Source organism: Prionailurus viverrinus, chromosome F2, assembly GCF_022837055.1.
Source record: "Prionailurus viverrinus isolate Anna chromosome F2, UM_Priviv_1.0, whole genome shotgun sequence".
NCBI classification, from domain to species: domain Eukaryota; kingdom Metazoa; phylum Chordata; class Mammalia; order Carnivora; family Felidae; genus Prionailurus; species Prionailurus viverrinus.
The window spans coordinates 44,322,346-44,343,706 of NC_062578.1; the positions used below are offsets into that span (position 1 = coordinate 44,322,346).

Sequence of the window (21,361 nt, forward strand, 5' to 3'; positions counted from 1 at the left end):
CCTATTTTCTGGGAAAAGGTTACTACTACCACAGTAATTGAGCTGGGAAGAGGAGACAAATTGCTCCTGGCGACTCCAACAGCGGTTCAAAGTACTGCAGTTGACCGGAATCACACCCTGCAGTTTTCCCTCTTTCCAGTTCGCAAGATAACAGTGATAGCATTTGCATCTACAGATTATCTGCCAAATAGAAGTGGAAGGGGAGAAACCACAACCAGCTAGACTGTAAAAGAATCTCAAACCCGTGACAGAGTTACACAAATGACCACAGGAGAGAGGAGAGGCCCGGAACTCCACCGCGGGCCCACTCCGGGACCGGCCCAGGGCGCAGGATGATTGATTTATTTACCCCCGGCCCGGGGCGCCCGCAGCTGGCTGGAGCCGGCGGTGACATCACGAGCCCGAGCGCGAGTCACGTGGCCCGCCCCGCCCCCTCCCGCTCCTCCTCCTCCCGCAGCCTTCGGAGCGCAGGGTCCGGCCGCCGCAGCCGCTCGGAGCTCTCGGCAGAGGCGCGGAGCGCGGGCCACGGGCAAGCGGGGGAGCCGGGCAGGCAGCGGCAGCGGCAGCGGCAGCGGCAGCGGCGGGGGAGCCGGCAGCAGCCCCCGGCGGGCCCCGAGCGACGCGGCCGACGCTCCTGCAAACTTGGGCGCGCGCTCGCGCCACGGCGCCCGCGGCCCGAGCGATGAAGATGGTCGCGCCCTGGACGCGGTTCTACTCCAACAGTTGCTGCCTGTGCTGCCATGTCCGCACCGGCACCATCCTGCTGGGCGTCTGGTACCTGGTGAGCGAGGCGACGCGCGGGGGGCGCACCTGCCGGGGCGGAGGCGCCGGCGCCGCGAGCCCCCACCCCCGGCACGGGACGCCGGGACCCCGGGACCCCGGCCCATGCGCCCGCTGCACTCTGCACGCCCCCGAGTGCGGCCTCGGCGTTGGGCAACGCCGGCGCTAATCCGCTTAAAGTTGTATTATTAGAAACTTAATTCTGTGCGCGAGCCTGTCCGCGATCCCCGGCTCAGCCAACCTGTGGCGGGGGTCCTGCCACGGCCCAGAGTCGGGGGCCGTGCGGGCTGCGGCGGGTTCCCCCGCTTCCGGTAAAAGTGCACTTGGTGGCCGGGAGAGCCCTGATCGGATCTGCGGACCACGTGTTTTCCATTCCTTTCTTTCTCCTCACCACCCGTTGGGCTTTGTGTTTAGTCGCGCCGCGACTGGGTCGTGGGGTGACGGGGCGCGTTCTGCCACCCCTGTGGTCGCGGTTGCAGCCCCGGCTTGCCCATTCTCCCAGCTCGCATCCCGGCCTCGGGGTTGCTGTCCGGTCTTCAGCTCGCGTTCGGGTCCCGAGGAGGAATGGTTGGGGGTTCTTGGCACGCTCCGGGAATGCGTCCCTCCACACGTTTGGTGTGAAGCCCTTACTCTAGGAAGGGATTTGCCAGGATTTACTGCGTTTCAGTTTCAGTGTGCCCGGGGAAGCCATTTTACACCCACTTACTTTCCTGCCCATTGACAGGTGATCCCTGTACCTTTCTTAGCAGACGCTGCAGGCAAATCTTTTTTTTTTTTTTTTTTAATTTTTATTTATTTATTTTTTAGGTTGGAGCTTTTAAGAACTTGTTTGTATGGGGAGCACTGATTATAAGGGGGCACTGAGGAAACCTGATGGAGTCTTTCTGGCCCTGTATGCCTCCTCCAGGTTGATTGTTGGCACCCCCGGACTGCGCCAACACTGAATCGGATTCCGTTGCATTTCGGGTTTTGTGACATCATGTTGGAGAGTTAGACCCGAGCCACTTTGCAGTGAATACCACTGCATCATCAGGAAATCCCTTAAAAATGGTATTAAGATGGCATACTGAACTTTTTCGTGAGAATAAATTCTTAATCGTCAGAGGGTTTTTTTGTTGGTTCATACTCACTTTTTTTGACATAATATGAACATCATGTCGAATTGTGTCGTTGTGCCATTTTAAGCAAAATATTTTCCCCCAGGCATATGGTGTTCTGTGTCCTATTTATAGTTTCAAGTTTCCTTTAGTCAGTGCCTATCACAGGCCACACAATAGACATTTTTGGCCTTAAAAGCTTTCGAACAGATCTTTGGTATGTGTGGATTCTTTTTGTGCAGTTGAACGCAGAGAGAACATCAGCGTCTTGGCTCAACCCTGACTTTGCTAAAAGCCAAGAAATGCTTTACGGAAATTTTAAATTCCAGCAAAAGGATAGTAGGTGGCCTCAAAACAGTGCTTTTATTGATGATCAAGACATACTATTTTATATAAATGTCTTGCGTCCTCGAAAATGTTCAAGTCTGCAGACTTGCAAGTACATCAGTAAATGTAATTTGTAAAATCTAGGGCACTGCATTAGGCAAATGTACTACATGATCTGCAGGAAAGATAAATCTACTTGAGCCCTGTTGTTGGCTGTAATCCAACTAGACAGCACTAGTGTGATAAAAGGACAGTACTCTGCATGCTTTGTGTACTGTTTGAACATGCTCTTTGTGGAAAGTAGCTATTGCTGTGCATGTGTTAACATTTGGAAACGGCATGGCCTTTTGAACGATAATTAGAAAGCTTTCTAGCAGATGTAAGAGTGCTACATTAGGTAAACCTAATAAATGAGAAACCTGACTTTATAGTACTGGTAATCTTCATAAAAAGTCTTTTGCATTTCATGAAACAGTTTTAGACCTTTTTTTTTTTTTTTTTTAATAGTGAGTTTCTCTCATACCTTTAAATATAATTTGGTTTCCATAACTTTGACTTCCATGAACATTTTTTTAAGATGAGGGAACAGGGTCACTGAAGAGCAAGGCATCTCACGCTCCTTCCCCTACCCTTCTCACCCCACCTGTCATCTGGGTGGAATAGGGTCAGTTATCAGACGGGAGAAGAGTTGTCATGAAAAAAGGATAGGGCTGTGCATAGATATTCAAATAAGAGTTCAGTGGAACTCTTACACCAGATGGGTAAAGTGGGTCTTTTTAACGCATTTTCTAATTGCTGCTCCTACCACTACCACTTACTAAGGCTTTGTGTGCCAGGTACATGCTAGATGCTTTGCATAATCTTGATGTCTACATACTCCTGGTGTGGTAGATTTTCTTACCCCATTTTATAGATGAGAAAATAGAGGCCAAGAGAGCATAGGTGATTTACATAAAATTCCATGGTTGGTTTGTGGTCTGAGTGATATTTTAGTCTGCCTGTTTCCACTTGTTTTTATCTTTTATTTATTTTTTTATATTTATTTTTGAGAGAGAGAGTGCTTGGGGGAGGGGCAAAGAGAGGCACACAGAGAATCCCAAGCAGGCTCCCTACTCTCAGTGCAGAGGCAGAGCCAGCCTGTCACTGGGCTCAGCCCACAGACGGTGAGATCATGATCTGAGCCAAAATCAAGTGCGTCGGCTCAACTGGCGAGCCACCTAGGTGCCCCTGTTTCTACCTTTTAAAAGTTGTGTGTGTGTTTTCTGGGGCACCTGGGTGGCTCAATCAGGTAAGTGAACGACTTTGGCTCAAGTCATGATCTCACCGTTCTGTGGGTTCGGGCTCCGTGTCTGATGCTGTGCTGACAGCTCAGAGCCTGGAGCCTGCTTCGAATTCCGTGTGTCCCTTTCTCTCTGCCCCTCCCCTGCTCACGCTCTGTCTCTCAAAAATAAATAAACGTTAAAAAAATTTTTAAAGTTGGTGTGTGTTTTGTTTTTGCCTTGGAATAACAAAGATTTCCTTCAGTCTAGTAATGAAGCATGTTGATTTCAGGTATTTCTATTAGAGATCATTTTTTTGTTTTATTTTTTCCTTTTGATGAAGGCATAATTTACATAGGGTGAGATCCACAGAAGTGTACAGTTCATTGAGTTGACAGATGCATACACCTTGTGTTACCCACACACCTAGAAAACATTTCCAAAACCCCAGAAATTTCCCTTGTGCCTCTTCTCAGTTAATCCCTCCCACTGCCTCACCCCCACCCTAAAGGTGAGTTTTACCTATTCATGTAAATGGAATTATACTGTATGTATTCTTTTGTATCTGGTTTCTTTCACTTAGCATCAGCATCTTTTAAATTCATTCATGTTAATTGGAGTATATCAGTAGTTTGTTGCTTTGTATTGCTGAGTATTATTTTATTGTCTGAATAAATCACAATTTATTTATCCATTTGCCAGATGATGGACATTTGGGTTGTTTCCAGGTTGGGGCCATTATAGATAAAGCTGATCTGGACATTCTTGCACAAGACTTTTTGCAGATATATGTTTTTATTTCCCTAGAATAAATGCCTAGCCGTGGAATTGCTGGTCATGGAGTAGAAATATATTTAACTTTATAAGAAACTGCTGAGCAGTTTTCACAGTGGTTCTGCCAGCAACTTATGGAGTTCCAATTGTTCCATGTCCTTGTCAACATTTAGGGCGGTCAGTCTTTAACTGTAGCCATTTTGGTGGGTATGTAGTTGCAGCTTATGGTAGCTTTAATTTGCATTTCCCTTGTGACTAATGATGTGGAACAGTTTATCTTTGTTTATTTGGCACTCCTATATCATCTTTTGTGAAGTGCTATTTATTGCCCATTAAAAAAAATTTTTTTATGTTTATTCATTTTTGGAAGAGACAGAGCACAAGCAGGGGTGGGGTGGAGGCCAGGGGGCGGGTGGACACAGAATCTGAAGCACACTCCAGGCTCTGAGCTGTTAGCACAGAGCCCGACGAGGGGCTCGAACTCACAAACCGCAAGATCATGACCTGAGCCAACGTCGGACGCTCAACCGACTGAGCCACCCAGGCGCCCCATTATTTGAGTTTTGTCTTTTTTTTTTTTTTTTTTTAAGACTTTTTTTTTTAAGTTGATTTATTGTGAGTGAGAGAGCAAGAGCAAGGGAGCGTGAGCAGGGGAGGAGCGGAGAAAGGGAGAGAGAATCCCAAGCAGGCTCCTGATGTGGGGCTCCAACCTACCAACCGTGAGATCATGACCCAAGCTGAAACCAAGAGTTGCACGCTTAACCAACTAAGCCACCCAGGTGCCCCAGGGTTTTGTTTTTTTTCTTAATGATTTGTAAGATAGCTTTCTATATTTTGGATTCTGCATTTTGTGACTATTTTCTCCCAGTGTGTGGCTATCTACCCATTTTCTTAGTGGTATATTTTGGTGAATAGAAGTTTTAAATTTTAAGTTCAATTTGTCAGTTTATTCTTTTATGGTTAGTACTGTGTGTATTCTAAGAAATCTTTGCCTACTCCCAAATTGTAAAGATACTCTCTTCTATTTTCTTCCAACACTTTGTGGCTTAGCTATCATATTTATGTCTGTGATCCACCTCTAATTAATTTTTGTGTTACAGTGTGAGGTAGAGGTTTGTATTTGTTTCTTTTGAAAGGCAGTTTAATCTCTTGCCCTGAAAAGAAGCTGAATTTTTACATAACCTTTAATAACTACAGACATTTTCAGAGAGACAAATAAGATGATTATCCATCTTCACAGAGCATGAAGGCTGACTTGTCCTGGTTTCCAGAGGGTTCGTAATTTAAAAGGAGTACTTGAAGCAGGCTGATTGCTATGTAGTCTTCTGGGGTTTCCATTCTTTCTTCATCAAAACTTCCTGTTCTAAACCTGAGTCCATTAACTGCCTCCCCACATTCGCCTATACTCTAGTCTGTCTCTCACCGTCCATTTAGACTCCTCGGCTAGACGCCTTTCTCCTGCCACCTTCCTTAATTTCTTCCTTTATTCTGTTGCCATGTCCTATTGATTTTGTGATTACCTCCTTATTCTGGTCTCTCTTCTTTCTAACATTTTCCTCATTTAGGCTCTCGTAAGCAATCACCTGGCTATTATAACAGTCTAATAACTGGTCTCCTTGCTTCTAGCCTTGCCATCAACAGTCCATTTTTTTTTTCAGTCTATTATAGATGCAGTTCCCTGAAGTATTTTTCTCAAACATAAATATGAACTTGTTAGCCTACTTCTAAGAACTTTGGTCCTCTATTCTAGGGAAGTCTGAATTTCATGACCTGTGTGTTGCAAGCCAACTTCAGTTGGCTTAAACAGCACAGTGGTTTCTGCCACGTCTTTCCCCTGTTTCCCACCCCTTCCTTTTCTGGTTACCCTCCTTTGCAAGCCATTGCTTAAGCCCTAAATCCTGAGATTCATTCTGATTTGATAAATGTAAGTTACCTGTCCACCCCTAAACCAAGCAGACCAGGTTTTTGTGACTAGAATATCCGGATAAATGTAGTTCTGGGATATTCTCCTGCTCTTGAACTATTGATTAGAGGGATGTGAGCCAGGAGTAGGATTAATTTTCCTCAAAACCCTCTCCCGTTTGAGAGCAGAGGGATGAGTAATTTCCCAGAGAAACCGAGACTGTTACTGGGAGAAAGAGGACAGGAACAATGCTCCCCTCCTTAGGCTACAGCCCCCATTTCATATAGAATATGTTTTACCATCAGAACCTGCATTCCTCTTGACATACTTAAACAATACTTTTTCCTTTGTAATTTCTTTCATTGTTTTACCATGTGATTTTCTTAGAGTGTTTTGAAAGGTGGTACTGGTAGTTGGAAGCATCTGAACTTGACACCTGGGATGAGTAACCCTTTGTATGTGTCATCCTTTTCATCATCATCCAAGTGTATTTTAGGAACTTAGTCATTCAGCAAATACATACTGAATGCCTCTTTGTACCCCATTCATGGGGTAGTTGGCCGTATATCAGATTATAAAGGATTAAAGAGGTCAGAGAAACTGATTTCATTAGCTTTACGACCTGACCTTTCAAATGACCAACCAGTTCACTTTGAAAGTCCCAGGATGCTTGTGGACTCAAGCCTGATGGGTTCTTTTTGTAGCCCAAGAAATTCTGGTGTGATAAATATTGATTTTTTTTTTTTTTTGTCTGGTTGGTAATACTGGGTAGTAAAATCGACAGCTTGTGTTTGTAGAATGATGGATAGTTTTTAGTGGGCTTTCACATTTACTCTTATTTAGATCATGAAACAGCCCTGGGGTTCAGATAGGATAGGTGGTGATATGCTCATTTAAGATTGATAGTTCCTTTTTAGGTGTCAGATGCTATGACTTAGTCTATAAGTCTAGGGCAAAATTTGGGCTGATACCCAGTACTTATATAATCCTCATTGCCTAGTGTTTTCCCTACTATACTAGAGTGTAAAAGACTGAAATACTAGGTTACAGAGTTTGGATTTTATTCTGTAGGCAGTGGGGAGGCATTAAAGAATTACGAACAAGGGTGTTAGAATGAAAGCAGCCACCCGCCGCGTGTAAGACTCTTTTTTTTTTTTTGCTCTGTAATGCACTGTATTTTTTTTCTTTTTATCCTTGACACCCCTTACCCATTTCTCTAACCTCCTACCCCCTGCCTCTGGCAACCACCACTTGTTCTCTGAGCTTGTTTTTGTTTGTTCTTTAGATTCTACATGTAAGAGAGATCCTGTGGTGTTGTCTTTCTCAATCTGACTTCTTTCACTTAGGATGATGCCCTTGAGGTCCATTCATGCTTCAATATGTGTGTGTGTGTGTGTGTGTGTGTGTGTGTGTGTGTGTGTGTGTAGCCTCAATATATATATCATGCCATTTTTTATCCATTCATCTGTTGATGGACACTTCGGTTGTTTCCATAGCTTGGCTATTGTAAATAATGCTGCAGTGAACATGGGAGTGCAGATATCTTTTCAAGTTAGTGTTTTTTTTTTTTTTTTAAGATAAATACTCAGAAGTGGAATTGTTAGATCATATGATAGTTCTATTTTTAACTTTTTGAGGAACCTCCAGGCTGCTTTCCATAGTACATTCCCACCACCAATGTACAAGTGTTCCCTTTTCCCTATATGCTCATCAATACTTGTTATTTCTTTTCTTTTTGATAATAGCCATTCTAACAGGTGTGAGATGGCATCTCATTGTGGTTTTGACTTGCATTTCCCTGATGACGAGTGATGTTGAGCAACTTTTCATGTACCTGCTGACTATCTATATGTCTTCTTTGGAAAAATGTCTATTCAGATCTTCCCAGTTTTAAATTGGATTGATTTTTGCCATTAACTTGTAAGAGTTCTTTATGTATGTTGGCTATTAGTCCCTAATCATATATATGATTTGCAAATATTTTCTCCTATTCAGTACGTTGCCTTGTCATTTTGTTGAGGTTTTTCTTTACTGTGCAGAAGCTATTTAGTATGATGTAGTCCCACTTTTTGTTGTTCTCTTTGGTGTCAGATTAAAAAATCATTACTAAGACCTTGTGAAGGAGTTTACTGCCTGTGTTTTTCTCTAGGAGTTTTATGGTTTACATTCAAGTCATTACTCCATTTTGAGTTAATTTTTGTGTGTGGTATAAGATTGTGGTTGAGTTTCATTCTTTTGCACTTAGCTCTTCAGTTTTCTGAACACCATTCATTGAAGAAACTTTGTTCCTCACTCTGTATTGTTGGCTCCTTTGTTGTAAATTAATTAACCATGTATACATGGGTTTCTGTTATGTTCCATTGATATATGTGTCTGTTTTTATGCCAATACCATATTGTTTTAATTACTGTAGCTGTATAATACAGTTTGAAATCAGGGAGTATCATGCCTTCAGCTTTGGTCTTCTTATTCAAGATTGCTTTGAATATTGAGGTTTTTTTGTAGATCCATACAAATTTTAGGATTATTTGTTCTATTTCTTTGAAAAATGACATTTGGAATTTTGATAGAGATTGCATTGAATCTATAGCTTGCTTTGGGTAGTGTGGACATTTTTACAGTATTGATTCTTCCAATCCATGAGTGCAGAATATCTTTCCATTTATTTATGTCTTCAATTTCTTTCATTAATGTCTTAATAATTTTATTTATTTATTTATTTATTTATTTATTTATTTACTTTCTTTCAGTTTTTTTATTATTTTTTTAACGTTTATTTATTTTTGACAGGCAGAGAGAGAGAGATCATAAGCAGGGGAGGGACAGAGAGAGAGAGGGAGACACAGAATCAGATGCAGGCTCCAGGCTCTGACCTCTCAGCACAAAGCCCAGTATGGGGCTCAAACCCACGAACCGTGAGATCATGACCTGAGCCAAAGTTGGACACTTAACTGACTGAGCCACCCAAATGTCCCTTAATAATTTTAAATATACAGGTCTTTTATCGCCTTGGTTAAACTTATTCCTAGTTTTTATATTCCTTTCTGTGCAGTTATAAATAGGATTGTTTTTTATTTCTATCTCTGATGGCTCAGGATTGGTGAATAAAAATGCAACATATTTTTAAAATTTTTTTTATGTTTTTATTTATTTTTGAGACAGAGAAAGTATGAGCTGGGGGAGGGGCAGAGAGAGAGGGAGACAGGAACTGAAGCAGCTGTGCTGATAGCAGAGAGCCTGATGCGGGGCTCAAACTCATGAGCAAGGAGATCATGACCTGAGCTGAAGTCAGACGCCCAGCTGACAACCACTCAGGTACCCCAAAATGCAACATATATTTGAGTATTGATTTTATATTCCCCAACTTCACTGAATTCCTTTGTTCTAACAGTTTTTTGATGGAGTCTTTAGGGTTTTTTATATATGTCATCTGCAAATAGTGACAGTTTTACTTGCTTTTTATTTATTTTTCCTGCCTAATTGTTGTGGCTAGGACTTCCAATACTGTCTTAAATAAAAGTGGTGAGAATGAGATATCCTTGCTTTGTTCCTGATCAGTGCTTTTAGTTTTTCACTGCTGAGTATGTAAGCTGTGGGCTTGTCATATGTGGCCTTTTTTATGTTGACGTATATTCCCTCTGTAACCATTCTGTTGAGAGTTTTTATCATCAGTGGATGTTGAATTTTGTCAATTACTTTTGCTTCATATATTGAGATGATCATATGATTTTTTATCCTTCATTTTTTAATATGAAGTAGCACATTGATTTGTGGATGTTGAACCCTCCTTAACATCCCTGGGATAAAAAATCTCACTTCATTATGCTATATGATTCTTTTTAATATATTGTTGAATTTGGTTTGCTAACATTTTCTCGAGGATTTTTGCATCTATGTTCATCAGGAATATTGGTCTGTAATTTGCTTTTCTTGTGGTATACTTGTCTGGCTTTGGTATCAGGGCACTGCTGGCCTCATAAAATGAGTTTGTAGGAGTTCTTGCTCTTCTATTTTTTGGAAGAGTTTAAGAAGGGTTGGTATTAATTCCTTGAATGTTGGATAGAATTTATCAGTGAAACCATCTGATCGTGGCCTTTTCTTTGTTGGGAGGTTCTTGGTTAAGGAATCAGTCTCCTCACTAGCGATTGGCCTGTTCAGATTTTCTGTTTCATCATGATTCAGTCTTGGTAGGTTGTAGGTTTCTAGGAATTCATTCATTTTTTGGTAAGTTGTCCAATTTGTTGGCAAATAATTGTTCATAGCAGCCTCCTGTGGTTCTTTGTATTTATGTGCATCAGTTTTAACATTTCTTCTTTCATTTTTGATTTGGAGTACCCCCACCCCCCCCCCCCACCCCCCCCCGGCCCCCGCGAGTCTAGCTAAAGTCTTGTCACTTTTGTTTATCTTTTCAAAGAACCAGATCTGTTTCATTGATCATCTTTGTTGTCTTTTTAGTGTCTATTTTATTTATTTCTGCCCTATATCATTTTCTTCTTTTTACTAACTTTGGGCTTTGTTCCTTTTCTAGTTCTTTGAGTTGTAAAGTTAGGTTATTTGAGACTTCTTTCTTGATGTAGGCATTTATCACTGTGAACTTTCCCCTTAGAAGGCTTTTGCTGCATCTCACAAATTTTGGTGTTATAGTTCCATTTGTGTTCATTTTAAGATAAAAAAATTTTGGGGCGCCTGGGTGGCGCAGTCAGTTAAGCGTCCGACTTCAGCCACGTCACGATCTCGCGGTCCGTGAGTTCGAGCCCCGCGTCAGGCTCTGGGCTGATGGCTCAGAGCCTGGAGCCTGTTTCCGATTCTGTGTCTCCCTCTCTCTCTGCCCCTCCCCCGTTCATGCTCTGTCTCTCTCTGTTCCAAAAATAAATAAACGTTGAAAAAAAACTAAAAATAAAATAAAAATTAAAAAAAAAAGATAAAGTTTTTTTTAATTTCCTCTTTGACTATTTAGTTGGTCAGTAGCATGTTGTTTGATCTCCACGTGTTTGTGAATTTTCCAGGTTTTTTCATATAATCAATTTCTAGTTTCATACTTCGATGGTCAGAAAAGATTCCTGATATGACTTTAATCCTTTTAAATTTGTTAAGACTTATTTTGTGGCCTGATGTATGATGTGTCCTGGAAAATGTTCCATGTGCATTTGAGAAGAATTTGTATTCTGTTGCTTTTGGATGGAATGTTTTGTATATATCTGTTAGTCCATCTGGTCTAATGTGTTAAGGCCAGTATTTCCTATTGATTTTCTGTCTGGATGATCTATCCATTGATGAAAGTAGGGTATTAAAATCCCTGACCCTTATTGTATTGGTGTCTGTTTTTCTCTTCAGATCTATAAATATTTGCTTTATATATTAGGTATTCCTATGTTAAATGCATAAATACTTACAAATATTATATTTTCTTGTCGGATTTACCACTTTATCATGTACTAACCTTGTCTTTTACTACAGTTTTTATTTCAAAGTCTATTTTATCTGATGTAAATATAGCTACTCCAGCTTTCTTTAATTATTATTTGTATGGAGTTTCTTTTTCCATCCCTTCACTCTCAGTCTGTGTGTGCCTTTACCATCTAAAGTGAGTTTCTTGGGGCACCTGGGTGGCTCAGTTGTTCAAGCATCTGACTCTTGATCTCGGCTCAGGTCATGATCTTAAGGTTCATGGGAATTGAGCCTCAAGTTGGGCTCTGTGCTAACAATGCAAAGCATGCTTGGAATTCTCTCTCCCCTTCTCTCTCTGCCCCTCCCCTGCTCTCTCTCTCTCTCTCAGTCTCACTCTCTCTCTCAAAATAAATAAACTTAAAAAAAATAAAGTGAGTTTCTTATAGGCAGCATATAGATGGGGCTCATTCAGCCCCTCTGTCTTGATTAGAGAATTGAGTCCACTTGCATTTAAAGTAATTATTGATAGGTATGTATTTATTGCCATTTTTTTAATTGTTCACTGTTTTTGTAGTTTTTCTTTGTTTCTTTTTTCTCTTTCTTTAGAGGTATACATATATTCCTTTCCCTTTATCTATGTGTATTCACTATAGGTTCTTGTTCTGTGGTTACCACAAGGCCTATGTATAACAGCTTTTATATATAACTGTCTATTTTAAGTTGATAACAACTTAAGTTTGATCCCATTCTAAAGCTCAACATTTTTACCCTTTGCCATGTTTTTTTTTTTTTGATGTCACATTTGACACATATACTCCTCAACTTATTATTGTAATCAAAGGTATTTTTACTATTTTCTCTTAACCTTCATACTAGCTTTATAAATAATCTGTTACCTTTACTATATATTTATCTTTCCAGTGAGATTTATTGTTTCACATGTTTTCTTGTTACTAAGTAGTGCCCTTTCTTTTCCCTTTAACCTTTCTTGTAAGGCTGGTGTAGTGGTGATGAACTCTTTATGTTTTTGCTTGTCTGGAAAGCCCTTTACCTCTCCTTCACTTCTGAGTGGACTCTTTGCTAGTGTTCTTGGTTGGAAGTTTTTTCTTTCAGCACTCTGAATATATTATGCCACTCCCTTTTGTCCTGCGAGGTTTCTGCTAAAAATCTGCTGAAAGTCTTGTGGAGGGTTCCTTTGAATGTAACCAAGTCCTTTCCTCTAGTTGCTTTTAATATTCAGTTTTTAAGGAATATTAAAATAGCAGGCCATTTTAGGTGGCTGGAAAACTAGAAAGGATGTGTTACAGTCCTCCAGATATGAGGTATAGAAGATACTGGTTCTTTCTAGCACCAGTCTCTCATTGGCTAAGGCTGCGGATAATATGGATGGGAATTTTTAGCAGTTAGTGACATAAGTCTCTCTTGACATCTAGACTTTCCCCATCTGAATTCAGAAATCAAATAGATTTGGGTAGTGAGGGATACTTGATTTTTGAGAGATCTCCACTGAGCCCTTCTGAGTTTTTTTACTTACAATTTTTTTTTTTTTCTATTAGAAGGGGAGAAGGGCAGAGGGAGAGAGAACCTCAGGCAGGTTCCACGCTCAGCATGGAATCAGATGTGGAGCTCGATACCACAACCCTGGTATTATGACCTGAGCCCAAATCAAAAGAATTGGATGTTCAGCCAACTGAGCCACCTAGGCACTTCCAATGAGCCCTTTTCAAAAAGCACAGGTACCCTCTGCCCCAACCTAATATAAAGGATCAAAGGTAGCTCTATAAAATTTTGACTGGTAAATTTCAGTGATATTTATTTATTTTTAAAAATTGAAATATGATTAACATACAGTGTTATATTAGTTTCAAGTGTACAGTATAATGATTCAGAAATTCTATACATTTCTCAGTTCTCATCAAGATAATTCCCTTGGGTGCCCCCGCCTACCTCCCCTATGGCAACTGTCAGTTCTCTGTATTCAGTGATATTTAATATGTCTTTTAGCTTGTGGCTTATTATGATAGACATTCATCAGGACGTTTAAAGATAGGCTGGCCATGAAATAAAGATTGGCATCAAACCTGTTTTATTAATATCAACTTCTCTGGGACTCACTTTAAATATATTTAACTTAACTAACAAAATGTCAGGTATTAAAGCAGTCAACACGAGTTTTACACTATCATGTGTATTATGTTTAAATGTAGAATATATTTATTTTGTCAACTTACTTTGAATCTTTGCCATAAAGGAAGAGGCTTCAGTTTTCCCTTCCCTTCCCCTTTGGGTTAGATCCTTTACTGACCGTGAAAGGATGCCAACAGAAATAATATGTGAGCCCTAACAGCATAATTTACTCCTTTCTACTTCTCTCCCAATTCCCTTGTCCCTTAGTAGAGTTTCTGGAGCCTTAAGAGTTCTTGAGCTATAAACTGGTTAACCCATTTTACTTGAAGAAAAAGAAAACTTAAGTAAAGATCACACTTCTTCAAGTGTTTTAACAAACTTAAAAAAAAATTTTTTTTCGGACTTCAAGCTGTATTACAAAGCTGTAATCATCAAGACAGCATGGTACTGGCACAAGAACAGACACTTAGGTCAATGGAACAGATTAGAGAACCCAGAAATGGACCCACAAACGTATGGCCAACTAATCTTTGACAAAGCAGGAAGGAACATTCAGGGGAATAAAGACAGTCTCTCTTCAGCAAGTGGTGCTGGGAAAACTGGACAGCGATATGCAGAAAAATGAACCTGGACCACTTTCTTACCCCATACACAAAAATAAACTCAAAATGGGTGAAAGACCTGAATGTAAGACAGGAAGCCATCAAAATCCTTGAAGGGAAAGCAGGTAAAAACCTCTGTGACCTTGGCTGCAGCAACTTCTTAACACGTCTCTGGAGGCAAGAGAAACAAAAGCAAAAATGAACTATTGGGACCTCATCAAAATAAAAAGCTTTTGCACAGCAAAAGAAACAATCAGCGAAACTAAAAGGCAACTGACTAAATGGGAGAAGATACTTGCAAACAACATATCAGATGAAGGGTTAATATGCAAAGTCTATAAAGAACTTATCAAAGTCAACACCCAAAACACAAATAATCCAGTGAAGAAATGGGCAAAAGAAATGAATAGACATTTCTCCAAACAAGACATCCATATGGCCAACAGAGAGCACACAAGTGGGAGAGGGGCAGAGAGAGAGGGAGACAGAGAATCATGAAAAAAATGCTCAACATCACTCATCATCAGGGAAATACAAAGCAACACCAAAATGAGATACCACCTCGCACCTGTCAGAATGGCTAACATTAACAATTCAGGCAACAACCGATATTGGCGAGGATGCAGAGAAAGAGGATCTCTTTTGCACTGCTGGTGGGAATGCAAGCTGGTGCAGCCACTCTGGAAAACAGTACGGAGGTTCCTCAAAAAATTAAAAATAGAACTACCCTACGACCCAGCAATTGCACTACTAGGTTATTTATCCAAGGGATACAGGTGTGGTGTTTCAGAGGGGCACATGCACCCCAATGTTTATAGCAGCACTATCAACAATAGCCAAAGTATGGAAAGAGCCCAAATGTCCATCGATGGATGAATGGATAACGAAGATGAAAAAAAGAATGAAGTCTTTTTTCATTCATTTGATCTTCATTTCAAAAGAAGATCAAAAAAGAATGAAATCTTGCCATTTGCAACTACGTGGATGGAACTAGAGGGTATTATGCTAAGCAAAATTAAAGAAAGACAAATATCATATGACTTCACTCATATGAGGACTTTAAGAGACAAAACAGATGAACATAAGGGAAGGGAAGCAAAAATAATAAAAAACAGCGAGGGGGACAAAAACATAAGAGACCCTTAAATATGGAGAACAAACAGGGTTGCTGGAGGGGGTGTGGGAGGGGGGATGGGCTAAATGGGTAAAGGGCACTAAGGAATCTACTCCTGGAATCATTGTTGCACTATATGCTAACTAACTTTGATGTCAATTAAGAAAATGAATTAAATGAATATGAAAAAACTTTTTTTAATGTTTATTTTTGAGAGAGAGAGAGAGAGCACACAAGTGGGAGAGGGGCAGAGAGAGAGGGAGACACAGAATCAGAAGCAGGCTCCAGGCTGCGAGCTATCAGCACAGAGCCCGACTTGGCGCTTGAACCCATGAACTGGGATATCGTGACCTGAGCGAAGTCATAAGCTCAACGGACTGAGCCACCCAGGTGCCCCTTTAACAAACTTTTAAAGGTTTAGAGTTGCATCTTTGCAGATGCAGCTTCCAAGGGAAAATTATTTCTCAGGGAAAAATATTAACACCAAAAAATGCTTAAAAGAAATATAATTTCAAATTATTCGTAAAAGTAAGGTTGAGCTCTTTCATTCATTCTTTCTTTCACCTTGAGCTGCTAAAATTACACGGCTAGTTGATTCCATGGTGCAAAGATGGTGGAGCAGTGACACTTGGTACGATAGCAGGTACTGACGTATGTGCTAACAGCAGAGGGCTTGCGGGTTGCAAACACAAAGGTGTTACACGTTGGAGAGAAAGAAGCACTTAGGAGGTCACCTAGGCAAGGCCAGGTGGGATGTCCATTCTTTGTGAGCCCTCAACCTCCCTGGACCAGAGATTGGATCTCGTCAACACCCTAAAGTTGAATGACTGATTCACACCAACTGATAGTAGATTGACATATAAAACCAGAATGCCAATTTGCTAATATTCATAATAGAATCGTTGATGAGATGAATGTTCCTATCCCTAGGCCTTTGTATCCTTTTTCTGTAGAGGACACTAAATTATGATTATCGAATGATTTGAGTATTGACTTGCTTTTCATGAAGACAACCTGGTGAGTCCAGCTTCACAGAAGAGGTAACATTCAGGGCTACAAACATCAAGTCTCTAGGCTGGGTCTGGAGGTCTTCTAACTATGCTTAAAGAGAGGGGTTTGCTTTTCGATGGTCCTGTTGAGGTCTGTTTTGATTACCCCAACTTCCATCTAGTGCCGCTGGTCTAGGGGTCTTTTTCTCTTCTTCCTTTTTAAGGTAGCGTTGGATTCTCTGTTATCTGTTCTTTTCTCTTTTGTGTTAAGATGAACTTTAACCTCTGTATTTGTTACGGTGTAAGTAAAGTCTTATAACAGGTGCAAATTGCAGGACTTATGCAAGATAAAGGTTTCGTTCTGTCTCATAGAACAGTCCAGGGTCGGTAGCAGACTGTTCCATGAGGTCCCCCAGAGGCCTATTCTGCTGGAGTGGCTGTGCTATCCTAAGTATCCCTGCTGGAAGGGAAAAAGGACAAATGGAGGACAAGCAACTTTGTGTTTTAAGGTTGTGACATGGAAATTGCACACATTGCTTTCATTTATATATCAGTAGCCCCAAATAAGACCTGTGACCCAATTGCCTGGGACACTGGGAGATATTATCTGTCGCTGGGCATTAATGTATCCAGATAAGTCCATGACTGTGAAAGAAGGGGAGAGAAGATTTGGGGGACATCTACTAGTCTGACATGTCCCCAAAGGGTGGCCCAATTTTTAAGATCCTGTTGCTCAGCGGGCAACCTGTACTATCTGTGGAAGGCTTTAATTTCTAGTCTACAAAGCAGCACTGGGTGATTCTCAAGACTTCATTTTCTCTTTCCAGATTGGAGTTAATAATTCAAAAAATGAATAATTGTAAATAATGATTATGAGTCATAAAAATAGTTATGACTGTGGATAAAAGTAAGTGGCATACAATGTGAATGCCTTTTTCCCAAGGTGTCCTGCATTAGTGGAGTTTTTATTGGCTGCTTAAGAAATTTTAAAAGGATAAAATGAAAGCCACACGCATAGCACTTTCAGCATGAAAACATACGATCATCTATATAAGATAAAGTGCCGCTAACTTAGGGATCAGAAAACTGTTCGCTGCGCTTATGGTTTAAGGACTTCCCATCTCCAAAGAAAATAGTTGTAGAAAATTGAAGCCTAGAAGGTACCGTGATGCTGTCTTCCCTCCCTCCTTTCCTCATCCCTCGTCCTTTTTTTTTTTTTCTTTAATTTTTTTTTTCCAACGTTTTTTATTTATTTTTGGGACAGAGAGAGACAGAGCATGAACGGGGGAGGGGCAGAGAGAGAGGGAGACACAGAATCGGAAACAGGCTCCAGGCTCCGAGCCATCAGCCCAGAACCTGACGCCGGGCTCGAACTCACGGATCGCGAGATCGTGACCTGGCTGAAGTCGGCGCTTAACAGACTGGGCCACCCAGGCGCCCCTCATCCCTCGTCCTTTAACAGAATTTTTGTTTTCTTGAGAACTGTGTGTTAGGAAGTGTGCTGGGTGCTGGGGATACAGTGGTGATTCAACATAGACCCAGTCCTTGCCAACATCGAATTGTGGTCTAGTAGAGGCAATAAATATTAATCAGAATTAATATAAGTTAATTAATGATCACACAAAGAAATATTGGTGCGTAATTGCGCGATTGTGTGGCGCTGCGGTGAGGCATAGACGAGGGCTTGTGGATGGGAGCAGCAGCGTTGGAGAGCCTGACCGTCTTGGTCTTTAACTGCGGAACTTAGTCCACTGACATTAACAATGTTAACATATCTGGATTTATTCCGGTCGCTGTTTCCGTTTCCTTCTCCTTTGCTGTCACCTTTCACGCGGACTGTGTTGCTGCTTACCTGTTTTCCTCTAGTCTGCTGTTTTCCCCTGTGTCTGCTATTCTGGAAGTTATACTCCATTTCTGTTATTCTGGTTGTTCACTCAAGAAATGTAACCGTGTATACTCATCAAAATTTAGAGTTAATAATATCGTTGCCTTTCTTTTGAACAAGACCTTGAACTCCAGTCATTTAAAAAAAATTTTAGTGTCTTTTTTTTAATGTTTGTTTATTTTTGAGAGAGAGCACGTGCGTGATTGAGGCTGGGTGCAGGGAGGGAGGGAGACTGAGGATCCCACTGTCAGCACAAAGCCTGTGCTGGGCTTGAACCCACGAACAGTGAGATCATGACCTGAGCTGAAATCAAGAGTTGGTCGCTTCACTGAGTGAGCTACCCAGGTGTCCCATTAATGTCTTTTTTAAAAGCTCCTAAACATTGATCTGTAAGTGTTTGCTTAGAATTACCTATATATTTGTGTCTCTCTTTGTGCATTATTCTCCTTTTTTTCTGCAATCACTATAGTTTTTATTTTAAAAATGGATATTTAATACCCAAACTGTAGATGGTACATGATCATTTGCTTCCACACCTCAGACCTGTTGTGTGGGTTCACTCTTCTGAGTATGTATTTTAAAATTTCCTTTCAGGTTGCCTGGGTGGCTCAGTTGGTTGAGCATCTGATTTCAGCTCAGGTCATGATCTTGCAGTCCGTGGGTTCGAGCCCCGCATCAGGCTCTGTGCTGACAGCTCGGAGCCTGGAGCCTGCTTCGGATTCTGTGTCTCCCTCTCTCCCTGCCCCTCCCCCACTCATGCTTTGTCACTCTCTCTCTCTCTCTCTCTCTCTCTCAAAAATTAAAAAGAAAACATTAAAAATTTCCTTTAGTGAGGTTCTGTTGGTGGCACGCTCTTAACCGCTTTTATTTGAAAATATCTTCATGTGGCTCTCATTGTTCAAAGATACTTCAATCCTAGGTTGACATTGTCTCTTAACACATTGAAACTCTCACCTACCTTGCCAGTCGTCGGTTGTATTGACATTTATTTGTGATTCACTGGGTCTGCAGTAGGTTTTGCGTTTCTACGTTCAAAATAACCTGTGTGTGACACTGAAGCTGCTGTCTGCAGACCACCCTTTTGGTAGCAGTGCTTTAGTGAACTCATGTTTGTGATATTAAATTCATTTTGTTAGAATCTTGCCCGTGTAGTTGAAACTTTTGCCTATTAGTTTTTATTCTTCAGAAGGTATTGAACAGAACAAGTAACAGTTACGAGTATGGCTATAAGGAACAAACTTTAATAATAGAGAAATGCCATAGAGCCTTTCTGAAAATGTTTTAAAAATTAAGTTAGGAGGGGCGGCTGGGTGGCTCAGTCGGTTGGGCGTCCGACTTCGGCTCAGGTCATGATCTTACAGTTTGTGGGTTCGGGCCCCGCGTCGGGCTCTGTGCTGACAGCTCGGAGCCTGGAGCCTGCTTCGGATTCTGTGTCTCCCCCTCTCTCTGCCTCTCCTCTGCTCATGCTCTGTCTCTGTCTCTCTCTCTCTCAATAATGAATAAACGTTAACAAAAATTTTTTTAAATTAAAAAATAAGTTAGTATGGGGCGCCTGGGTGGCGCAGTCGGTTAAGCGTCCGACTTCAGCCAGGTCACGATCTCGCGGTCCGTGAGTTCGAGCCCCGCGTCGGGCTCTGGGCTGATGGCTCAGAGCCTGGAGCCTGTTTCCGATTCTGTGTCTCCCTCTCTCTCTGCCCCTCCCCCGTTCATGCTCTGTCTCTCTCTGTCCCAAAAATAAATAAACGTTGAAAAAAAAATTAAAAAAAAAAATAAGTTAGTAAATCACAATAGAGACTTTCTTAGATTCTTTTGTTATTTTTACCTGAGCATATTTCTTTGCCTGTTTTTTTTTCCTTACTAGCAGTTTAGAAATTAAATGGGAATTTCTCAGATAATCTTAGTACATATTCTAAAGTATGTAAACAAGAATAGAATCTTAAAGATATTTATGTATTTACATTAGTAACAGGTAGTTAATAATTTACTAGATAATCTTTTCATTTGTTCACTTTGAGAATATAGGTAGGGATTATGATCTTCAGAGGCTATCTACTTTCAAAGTAATCCGATACTGTTTTATAACTAAAAGTAACTATCAGATATTGACATCACCTTCAAGAATGTTCTCTTGCCTAGATTCATAGTAATGAATATTTATGACATACACTATAATCTTTCTCCTTTCCATATATAAACAATTCATCATTATTTCTTACCTTACTCAGAGAAGAAAACATTTCTTTAAAAAAATTTTTTTTTAAGGTTTATTTTTGAGAGAGAGAGAGACAGAGTGTGAGCAGGCGAGGGGCAGAGAGAGAGGGAGACAAAGAATCTGAAGCAGGCTTCAGGCTCTGAGCTGTCAGCACAGAGCCTGACACGGGACTTGAACTCATGAACCACAAGATCATGACATGAGCCAAAGTCAGATGCTTCAGCTGACTGAGCCACCCAGGTGCCCCAAGAAAACATTTATTATCTAAGAGATAGTTAGGTTATGTCATTGCATTTGATTTTAATTTGACAAGACTGTTTAAAAATTAGCTTTCAGGTTATACTTTTGCAGCTCCTGTTCTAGATTTCCAAGCTGTGTTTCAATTGTGAAGGTATATGTTTTTTGTCTTTAATTTCTTTAAAAAATTTTTTTTAATTTGTTTATTTTTGAGAGAGAGCAAGTGACAAAGCATCAGTGGGGGAGGGGCAGAGAGAGAGGGAGACACAGAATCTGAAGCAGGGTCCAAGCTCTGAGCTGTCAGCACAGAGTCCGACGCAGGGCTTGAACTCACAAACTGTAAGATCATGACCTGAGCTGAAGTCAGACACTTAACCGACTGAGCCACCCAGGTCTTTAATTTCTGTCTTTAATTTCTGATACTTGTCTTTAATTTCTTTACTTGTCTTTAATTTCTGATACTTGGTTTTGTTTGGGGATGTTTTGAATGTATTGCTATTTTGTTAGAAAATTTTAACGGTAAAGGAAAATATAACAACACTGTTCTTGAACTGGATACGAAATTTGTATTCTAGTGGTTAAATCTGTTATTGACTCTTTTATTAGTAAAGATATTCTGTTTCATGAGTTTCACTTCTGCCTGATGAATAGCTACAGGAATAAAGTA

The 21,361-nt window shown here is 40.8% G+C and overlaps 1 protein-coding gene across 1 annotated transcript in view; it reads left to right on the plus strand.

Moving 5' to 3' along the window:
• The first annotated feature begins 450 nt into the window (after positions 1–450).
• Positions 451–21,361, plus strand: part of LAPTM4B (lysosomal protein transmembrane 4 beta) — a 79,220-nt gene continuing 58,309 nt past the window's right edge. Inside the window, exon 1 of the mRNA XM_047842140.1 lies at positions 451–781. Coding sequence (XP_047698096.1) covers positions 683–781 — 99 coding nt within the window. The 5' untranslated portion in view covers positions 451–682. The remainder of the gene's footprint in view (positions 782–21,361) is intronic.